Source organism: Lipophrys pholis (genome assembly GCF_963383615.2).
Source record: "Lipophrys pholis genome assembly, chromosome: 21".
In the NCBI taxonomy this organism is placed as follows: Eukaryota; Metazoa; Chordata; class Actinopteri; order Blenniiformes; family Blenniidae; genus Lipophrys; species Lipophrys pholis.
In genome coordinates, this window is record NC_137649.1 from 18,537,533 (window position 1) to 18,548,361 (window position 10,829).

Sequence of the window (10,829 nt, forward strand, 5' to 3'; positions counted from 1 at the left end):
ATTACATTTACAAGAAATTAATCCATAGAATAGAATAGAACAGAATATAATAGCTTTAATAAACCCAGAGGGAAATTATACAATAATGTACAAATGTACAGAATCATCAGGTTCACCATCCAATTCTTTATTTTCAAAATCAGAATGTATTCTCAAAAATCAAAACAAGAAGATCATAATGGGAAAAGGCATCAGTTTGACCCTGTGGGCCCCTAGAGGAGACCCTCACCTCTAAAACCGGTGTTATACACACTTTAAGACCAGATACTACTATGGTATGTATTTATAAGCTTCTGGCAACGGAAAACAAGAAAACAAGGCATATTTATTGTGTGTGTGTGTGTGTGTGTGTGTGTGTGTGTGTGTGTGTGTGTGTGTGTGTGTGTGTGTGTGTGTGTGTGTGTGTGTGTGTGTGTGTGTGTGTGTGTGTGTGAACCTCGGCTGTCATGCGTCCCTCCACTGTCGTAAAACGTCTCTGACTGCTGTTGCAATGGCGTTTGCTGCGACAGCACTTTGCGGCAGCGGGGAGACCGAGGAGAAAGCAGCGAGAAGCGTCTCCAGCTGAAAACGCCTCAAAACCCGATGAATTCATGTGGAATTCGGTAAACCGACTCCCACACTGACTGCATATCCCCTCGCTTCGCGGATGAAATTGTGTTCAACGTTTCCCCAGCGCGAATCTCGTCCTTAATGCGGTGGGATGGCCACAGTGCCGCCTGGGCCTAGCGCACTGCCTGCATCCCCGGCTGAAAGTCCCCCTTTCCCCGCGGCTGGGAGCGCCGACCCGGCGGTGCAAGACCGGGAGCCGGGCGGCCACGGAGAGCACGGTGTCCCCGCGGGTACAGGGACGAAGACGCCACTGGTGAGCCAAGAGAAGCGCTCGGTCAAGAAGAAGCAGACGAGCATGCTAGCCAGAGCTAGCCCGGCGGCGCTGCACCTCAAAATGCAAGCCCGAGAGCAGCAGCAGCTCAACGGCTTGGCCAGCCCCTCGGAGGACGCTGACAGCCACCAGCACGCAGGGAGCCGGCCTGACAATCCCACGTCGCCCGTGGACAACTGTGACAGCAGCGGCAGCAGCGGCTACGACGGGGCTCCGGCCGCCAGAAACAATAGTGAGGACTGCCAACACGAAGGCCACAGCCCCTTCTCCAAAAACGGCAGTCACTCTCCGCCGGTTAACAATAGCATGAACGGGATGCCGGGCTTCACGAGGACTGAGGCGGCCCGCGACGGCAAACAGGAGTACGAGCACACGCAGCCCGCGAGACCGCCGTGCGACGAGCCCCCGGACGGCGTCGGGCCCGGCGGGGACGAGAGCCGCGGAGAGCCGCCGGCCGCGGAGCTGGCCCGGCTCGACCTTAGCGGCTCCCCCGGCCGAGCGGAGGCGGACGGCCACGGCATCCGCTACGTCCGCTACGAGTCCGAGCTGCAGATGCCGTGGATCATGAGACTGATCACCAAGGACTTGTCTGAGCCTTATTCCATTTACACGTACAGGTACTTCATCCACAACTGGCCGCAGCTCTGCTTTCTGGTGAGTACAGACGTCTCCATGTGGGTGTGACCGCATGTTGGTGGGGTTGAATCGCCTGTCAGTGTCACTTGAAGCAAACCACATATTCTACCTCTGCACTGAAAGAGGCTTGACATGTGTCACTGGCAGTTCTGAGTTTTTTAGTTGTAATCGGATCTGAACTCTTGCCTTGCTGCCACACGTCCTCGATCCTTGTCAGTGTTGTGGACAAGAGTCTGTATAAATAGCTGTCAATTCATAAAAAGTCAAACTGACAGAACAATGCCCGGTGATATGGGAACATCTTGTCTGGTGTCTGACAGCTGAAAAAAAGACTTGCAGTGTTTATGTCGCTTCCTCTTCCACCTGCATTGTCCAGTTGGATTTCCACTTTGCGAAACACTGCCCTTTCTTTGTTTATTCTCTGAGCCTCAAGGTCATAAACTTCCCAGTTCCACTTTTCCAGGAACGCTGCATGTGATACAAGAGGAAGTGCGGTGAAATTAAGGTCGGAGGTCAGCCAGGGAGCCCTGGTGACAAGAGCCTATCAAGCAACTGTTCTGCCTCGCTCCTGATTTAATTTTGGAGAACGTCATTGCAAATGTGTGTTGTCTGTGGCAGGCCATGGTGGAGCAGGAGTGTGTCGGAGCCATCGTATGTAAGCTTGACATGCATAAGAAGATGTTCCGTCGTGGATACATCGCCATGCTGGCTGTGGACTCGAAACACAGAAGGAAAAGCATCGGTGAGATTCCAGCACTGCAGAGTTCACCAACACGTCCAGTTCTTCCAAAACCAAATACTTTTTTCAACTATGTAGATATACTATGCACACTGAGCCAACTGCTCCTCAAACTTTACTTGACTGACGCGGTCTCTGTTTCAGGTACTAATCTGGTGAAAAAGGCCATCTATGCCATGGTGGAGGGTGACTGTGACGAAGTAAGTAAAATAAACTCATTTCCTCACTCAGTTCATGTCGTTTGTCAATTCGCCTCAAAACACATCCAGATGTTCTTTTTAAATATATCTCTGAATAAAGTCGAAGTAGTTTCAACAGTGTTGCTCTAACCCTTGCAAAACATTTAATGCGTGACTTTGGTCGCATTCTCGAGCTGCAGCCCAGACGCTGTGATCAAACATTCGCCATACCTGACACGAGTAGCACAAGTTAGCACTGTGCCATCAAAATTCGGTTCTTTGTTTGGGTTTTAACGCTGAAAAGAAACCAAAGCTGTCCTTCACTTCGCTCCAGGTTCATTCATAACCTCGGTTTGATTCCCATCCCGTCACTACTTTCTCTTCAGCTACAAGCTGTTCCTCTTCCTCTGCTTCTTTTTTACTCGCCACATGATCGCTTCGCTCATACACAGATTTTTTTCAATGTGATTCTTTGAAATAAGATTCTTTTCTGGCTTAGACACTGTGATTAACCGTTGTTGTATTTACTTTAAAAGAAAAGTGGAGCTCAGACTGTGACTGTACGTGAGCAGAATAGATTTCAGATTCAGTTGCATATCAGCATTTTTTCTGTTTTGATCCCTGAAGGCATTACTTGTGTCCTGGAAGCTAAAAACAGCCTCAGTGTATCTGCCGAATTCTCAACACGGACAAACAGTCCATTTTTCTCTCCAAGAAGTATGAAAAGATTTGCCAAATTCATCTTTTCTTACCAACATCAAGCCGTTGCCTTAAACTCAGTGTTCAAGCTTCTTTTTTATAAAGACCAAGTTATATATACCTGCTTTCATTGAATATAATAAAGTCTCATACTTAATCATGTTTTTACATTTGTACTTGCTTAAATATCACTGTAAACCTGAATCCTCACCTATACGTTGACCTTTTTCCCCAGGCGTTCAAACATCCGCTCCGTCACGCCTCCACCTCATTTCTTAACCGTGTACTTGTAACGTCACACAGCTTTTTCCACCATAACCCAGTCACAGTACAGATCGAGTCATAAAGTTATCACCAGGTCCTTAATCGATGATGTCATGATTTGTTGGGTGTTGAAATAAAACAGAGAGACAAATAGACGTGTGGCACATGGACAAAGCTGTTGCTGAAAGTCCTTGCAAAGGGGCTTTATGTTTATTATTGCTGCGTCGTCCATTCAGCAGACTGATAGAATAGCAACACATAGAGCAGTATGATCTGTGTGTTGCCTTTAGGGCTCCACAATATATTGCAAATTCATGATATCACCATGCATATAGTATACATGTTGTGAAAGACTTGAGAAATGGTGAGAAATGACATTTCCATGCACTGCATTCATGCTCTGCAAAATCAAAATGACAGACTTCTAAATATGACAGAAAAATGTGATTAATCCACAAAAATTATGTGATTAACTGATGAAAAAAAACAAATGATCAACTGACAGAGCGTTGTTGTTTGCAAGGAAAATAAAAAAAATGCACAAAGCGTCAACACTATGCACTAATCTGTTTTTAGTTATCACTGTACTGAATAACATTATCCAACGTTGTATGTTGCAGCGTGAGTCTTCTCTTTCCGGCTTTGCATGCTGAAGATATTTTGCATAGCTTTAATTGTCATTTTGTTTGCTTTATTAGTTCTGTGTCACACCTCTTCATGTTGGTTGCTTTGCATCTCTTTTGTTAGTTTCATCTCCTGCTTTACATTTCTTTTCTCAGTCTGGTTAGTTTAGTTTTCTATGTATTTCTCGGCGGACGTCCTTGATACTAGAAGGAATCTGTCTGTAATCGATTACATTCGCCCCAGAATTCAATACTGCAGTTTGAAGCATTATACGAGACGCAGAGTATTTGAAGTCATTACCCTCTGTTCCTTTATTTCCAGCTTCAGTGTAGCAGTAGCGTACTTTGTGTTGTGCGGGACGTTAATAGGAGTTGTCCGTTATTCTCATGTGAAGGACTGTCACTGCATCGTTTGTCAAGTTTAAAGACAGAATTACTTGAATCACTCGACTCGATGAAGACATGAATTTCATTTCATGGAATGAAGATTATAAAAACACATGGGATTAAACGGCTGTTGTCATCCGTTTTAAATACTTGATACACAGACTGGCATGATCACATATCCCAACGGTATAATTTTCGCCAAACTTCTCAGATGTTTCCTGGTTCCATACAGGTTTATATAGCCTTCAATCTATAGTCATTGCGTTCATGTTTCGATTATGACCTGGAGCTCATCATCCCTCGACGTGGCCACGGAGTCACCGGCCATTGCATGTCTGACGCTCTCTTTCTCCGCCTCCAGGTTGTATTGGAGACCGAGATCACCAACAAATCAGCCCTGAAGCTGTACGAGAACTTGGGTTTTGTCAGAGACAAGCGGCTGTTCAGATACTACCTGAACGGAGTGGACGCACTGCGGCTCAAACTGTGGCTCCGCTAGAGGAAAGCAGAGGGGGACGGGGGAGGACGGGACGGGACGGCAGGTGCTGTTCACCTCGGACACGATCCGCTTCGCAGCCTCAGCTCCGCCCTGGTCATTTCGCTCTTATGTTCACCGACACACACACATACATGCATACATACACACACACACACACACACACACTTGTGTCCCAGGAGTATGCACAGTGATATGCATAGACACAGAAACACACCCTCCTTTTATCCTTGACCTCTGGACAACTTGTTTAGGCAGAAATGGACTGAAATCCCACCATGAAGGGGCCCCCGTTACTTTCTGTGACGAGGAGGGGGGCGAGTGAGGGGGTGGTCTCTGGGATGACCTTGACTGGGGAGGGCGGGGGGGGGACTAGATGACAGTGTGACCTTGAAGCTCGGTTGCCTCATCAGACACCCTAAAGGACAAGGTGCCACACCGAAACCATCCGGCAGAACAGACACTGAGGAAGAAAGAGAAAGAAAAGAAAAAACAAACATGTGAAACAAGGCAGCGGGGCAGTAAACGCAGACTGGGAAGAAAATATTTGTGGAGTTTATTTTTGTGTTTCTTTTTTAACCTTGTTAGGTGGGCGGGGTCGGGGGTGGGGGGTGGGGTGGAAAAAGCTATAGTATGACTGTGTATATTGCCTTAAGTGGCTGTATTTTTCTTTTGTTTTTGTGTGTATGAGGTGTGGTTTGATTCACTGTGAGCAAAACAAATGTTTGTGTGAGTGTGTGAGCGCATGGTTGTTGAGGTTGGCGCGTACCGTGTGTCTTTTTAATTTTTGTTTCCCCATCATTTACGGCGGGCGCTGCACTTGCCCGCCGACGCTCCCGTCACCTGCCCCCCCCCGCGGACTGAAGCCTGTAAAGATATGCATGCATTTATTTTGACGTGAGCGTGGGAAGACAAGCGTGTGACGCGATCCGAGCCTCCCGAGTGCCCCCACCCCCCATTTAGTGTGAGCGTGTTGGTGCAGAGCAGATGATTGCAACAAATCACTCCATTAGCACCTCAAACTTTGCCCAACTTGTAATTCTGTCACCCCCTTTCTCGTTTTCTTTCTTTTTTTTTTTTTGCTTCAGTGTCCTTCACTATAACTCTCGTCGATCTCCTACAGGTTTTAAGTCAAAGAGATCTTTCAACCCGTTTTCCCCAAAATGCACTGCCAGCCACTGCAAAATCCCCCAGAAAAGGAGGAAATCGTCTTTTTTTTTTTTTTTTTTTTTTTTTTTTTTTTAAAGAGACTCCTTGCCAATCATGGTTTGGTTGAATCTCCTCTGTTTACTAATTATTAGTCAGATTCTCCTCGTTGCAAGTGCCACTCAATCTGTCAGCACTAACCACCGCGGCAGCAGCGGTCCGCCCGGTGAACGGGCGACGCCCCGCAGCCTCGGCCCACCTTTGGTCTGCCTCTGTGATGAAATCGAGGCAGAGTGTTGCAAATGCTGGATAGTATGGTGTGTGTGTGTGTGTCTGTCTGTGTGTGTGTGTGTCTCTGTGTGTGTGTGTGTCTCTGTGTGTGTGTTATCGCTTGGAAAAAAGAAAAGAGTGTAGAACAGTATTCTTAGCAGATTATATTCTATTGTTTGTTTTTCAGTTTTCTTTGGAGTTGTCTTCTATACACCTGTATAACCTCACGCCGCCTGCGAGCGGCTGAGTCCACGATGCACTTCCCTGGTGCTCTGACCCGATGCACAAGCAACCTCGCTTAACAGTCTGAGATCTCCAACCCGGAACAAACTCCACTGCACCCGGAAGTTCTCACACACACACACACACACACACACACACACACACACTAATTGGCAAGGAAAGTCTGTTTTGACCGCTTTTGTTGTTTTTTTTTGTGTGTGTGTGTGTGTTTTTATTTTCTTATTGAAGTAAAATGAACAAAAGGTCAGATGCACTTCTTTGGAAAATTGCTGCAGTGTGTTTGTGTCAGAATGAATGTTTCAGTGTGCATCCTGTTTTGACTGGTGTGGATCTGTTCCGTTAGACCTTCATTTCTCTACTTTCAGAGGCCTCACACACACACACACACACACACACACACACACACACACACACACACACACACACACACACACACACACACACACACACACACACACACACACACACACACACACACACACACACACACACACACACCACAATGAAAATCGGAGCTTTTCATGGTGCTGCGTTTTTGTTTTGGCCTAATAAGGACAACAGGACTTGTCAGCCACAGAAAGGAACAAGAACACACACACTTTGTTTTTAGCATTTCGAACTCGAGTCAGTGCTCAAGTGTTTTGGTGACGGCAGGAGAACCGGACGGCGCGACGTTTAAAGGGAGAATAAACTCTAAATCACACAACCGAGGTGGAAAATGCAAATTTTTGTTGTGCTTGTAGAAATTCAAAATATGCAGTTGGGCATTTGTGTGCTTTTTTTCCCCTCTTTTTTTTTTTTTTTTTAAAACCTACAGTGTGTAAAGTAAAGGAGCACTGTCGTACACTACCTTGTCGCACTGTAAATTCTGCTACAAATTTTGACGATAGAATAACGAAAAAGTCTCCGGAAGTTCTGCCGGGTTTAATCGTAGATGAGGCGACCTCGATCAGCGACGCTCCAGGACCGCGTTGATCTTTTGGGGTTTATTTTCCCTTTTCGCAGTTCAGCTTAGATTTAGCGTCCGAGGAGGCGAGGACTGGAAGGGAGAGTAAATGTTTACAGTTACCACCTGCATAATGGTGTGTCTGTGTACATCTGTGTGCATTTGGAACAATGGTTCAAATTACATTTTTTTATTTTTATTTTTTTCCAGATTTGTATGAGAGTGTTCTATTCATTGGATATATTGAGCTTCTTTTTTTTTTTAAATGGTGAATCATCTTTTGTGTTTGGGGCCGACTTGGGTTGATTTATCAGATTAGATTATATATATATCTCTTTTGGTTTTGTTTTGGATTTCTGTGCTACTTCAGCCCACCCGGAGGGGTTTCCTTCCCCAGAATGATAATGAGCATACGAAAAACAATCAGAAACCCTGAACACCAACTGTTACCTTTGCTGCTCATCAGAAACTGTTTAGATTTTTACGACCCAGTTCAGAACTTTCTCTGGTTTGATCCTCCACGATTGAGTATTCTGTTCGGATGGATGCTTTGTTTCTCCCTCTCGTGTTTATTCCGTCATTGTTTGGGCTTTTCTTTCTCTTCCAACTGCTGATGAAAGGACGAGGATAGGTTGCACCTTAACAAATGAACCTGTCTTGTGTTTTAAAGCAGTGGACAATAAGAGGAGGTGTTTCAGAAGTTGAATCAAATGAGTCTGTAATCTTTTTTTTTTCTTTTTTTTTTTCCCCTGTCTCGATCCTGTGAAACTCTTAGCAGTTCCTTCAGGTAAATGGGCATTACAGCCTGCCGCAGCCAACTGAGTGGCTCCGTTTCGATCTCAGACTGAAGGGCTTCGTCACCGATATCAGTTCGTGGCTCGTGGTGTTGCATAACGTCACCCAGTTTTTCTCAAAGACGACTCCTCCGCTTTAGGAATTGAACTTGACGTGCCAGTTCAGTGTTCACACGTGTCGGAAGTAGTTTATTTCCTCTTTCCGGGGATCCGCTGGGCTATCGCGAACACGGACGGCTGCCACCCCACATTTATCACAAGACCCCCCCCCCCCCCCCCCCCCTCCCAAAAAAATCCCCGATAACATTTCGATTGGCAGCGCCGCTTTGCCACTCGCCACTGAGGTCCCTGCAACACAACTCAACAGCAAACCAAGCAGCTCCGGGGGCGTCCTGCAGTCCGAGGCGACCAGCACCGCCGCCATCCATCAAGTGTGCGAAAGAGCAGAGCAAAAAGGAGTTGTTGGTTTTTTTTATTTTGCATGTCTGTTCCCCTCTGTTCCTCTTCCCTGTCCCCTCTCTTGATTCTGATCCGGAAATGTCCGATAGCTTTTATTTAATGTGGAAAAAAAAAAAAAAAAAAGAACACAGAAATAAATTATTTGATTTTTTTAATGCCGTAAAACTGGGTTATGTTGTCTGCTGTCTGGAGTGGTTCTCAAAACACGGTTCACAAAGGAAAAGGACGCAGTCAGACGTCCGAAAGAAGCGTTTATTGAATACAACCGGTTTCATATCTACACAGACTAAAGAAAGTGTCCACTATGTTACATCACACTGAAACTTGTATTATTGCGAATAAACAAGCAGGTTGTTTTTTGTTTTTTTTACGTGAAGCAGGTCAGATGGTTTATGAAACCTGAAACCGAACACGCCTTACAAATATGGCTCAAATTACAAGAACTACTGTGAACTCTCTTTTGCGCTCTTCTCATTTTGTGGTACATCACTTCTTTAAAACTTACATTGACCACAACGTTAACCCTGCCCTACTGGGACAGACTGGCAGAGGAAAGAGGCGGTGCTGCACAAACCGAGCTAGTTTCAAACGTCAGACTTGTGAAAACATGAACCTCATCCTCCTCAGTGTTTGTGCTTTTCCAGCCGACAAAAAAAACCGCCTCATTCGCCAACTGTGTGTGTGTGTGTGTGTGTGTGTGTGTGTGTGTGTGTGTGTGTGTGTGTGTGTGTGTGTGTGTGTGTGTGTGTGTGTGTGTGTGTGTGTGTGTGTGTGTGTGTGTGTGTGTGTGTGTGGAGACGGTCACCATGCTTTGTAGGGACGAGTTCATGTCGAGTTATATTGTACATCAAAGACGTGTGTTTTATGCTACATACTTTAATAGGACGATGGTATTTTGTATGTGCTTCTCACGGTAATTTCTATGAACAAATGACTTTGAATAAAGCATTTACATTTCCACAGGTTTCACATTTAAAACCTTAATTCAAATGAATTCTAAAAAGTGTTGGAAATTCTTATTGTCGCTTGTTCCAGAGTTGGATGAGGAGGCCGATACCTTTTTGAATATGCTGGCTTAAGCTGGGTTAGGCAAATGTTTGAATCTGTATTTGAGGAATTTGAGCCTTTCACAAAGGCCAATGAAGGAGAGAGCCGTTGTTCTCATCACAAGTTCTGACAGTAATGAAAAAATAAGAATCCCAAATTATTGAAGGAATGTAGTTTTAATTAACTGCTGGAGGATTTGAACCATTCAAAAGGGGGATACTTGTATGCACTGACGACAGTCTACAGCCCACTATTTAAAGTTCTGGAGCAGACCCATCCACCTCTTGAAATCAGTGAAACTGTAATTCAAAAGGCTTTTTGTCATAAACTTTCGAGATAATTCAAATCACGCCCTGCACAGCCGCTTCCAAAGTCCCTGAAATGAGCTTCCATACGCCCTGTGAATAACTCGCACGTCAAGCAGGCTGGAAAACGGTGTGTCCCCTCGATGGAGCGCGCCCTACTTCTCAAAACAAACGCAAGATCCAGATCCGGGTGGATCCGTTCTGACCACACCTGTAAGAGCAGCAGATGGTCTTTACTGCCTTCAACCTCCACCATGATGCTCGCTCGGTGCCGCAGGTCGAGGCAACAAGACGCAGGAGATCTGCGACAAGCCACAGTGAAGGGGATTGAAGAAGAATGGCTGTGGCCTTCACCTGACCTGGAGGACCGAGGGTAAGTAGATGACCAATCCAGACTTAAAGCGGAGAAACAACTCGATTCAGAGATTCAAGAAAAGTGTTGCTGCTCATCCAGATGTACTGTCACTTAACAAACACAAATCCTTCTTTCTAATTAGTAGCAGAGCTTTAAAAGTAACAAAGCCTATATCGTTCAATGATGCCGGTGTCCAGTTTGTTTACTAACCAGCCAGCAATTTGACACGGACTCTTTGAGAATACGTCTCCGGGAGCTTTTAAGTGATGGTTTGTTTTGGTAACTGCGTATGACTTAATAATGATCTTCATTGATCCCCCTCATCCAACTCAGAGGAAATGCACATACAATTATTCCTTAA

At 45.5% G+C, this 10,829-nt stretch overlaps 1 protein-coding gene across 1 annotated transcript; it reads left to right on the forward strand.

The window, feature by feature from the left end:
- The first annotated feature begins 458 nt into the window (after positions 1-458).
- Positions 459-5,440, forward strand: naa30 (N-alpha-acetyltransferase 30, NatC catalytic subunit). Its single transcript, XM_080490066.1, has 4 exons — positions 459-1,534; positions 2,135-2,258; positions 2,400-2,455; positions 4,769-5,440. Exons 1-4 carry the CDS (start codon positions 701-703, stop codon positions 4,904-4,906), a joined length of 1,152 nt encoding a protein of 383 aa, XP_080346192.1. The 5' UTR covers positions 459-700; the 3' UTR covers positions 4,907-5,440.
- The last annotated feature ends 5,389 nt before the right edge of the window (positions 5,441-10,829 follow it).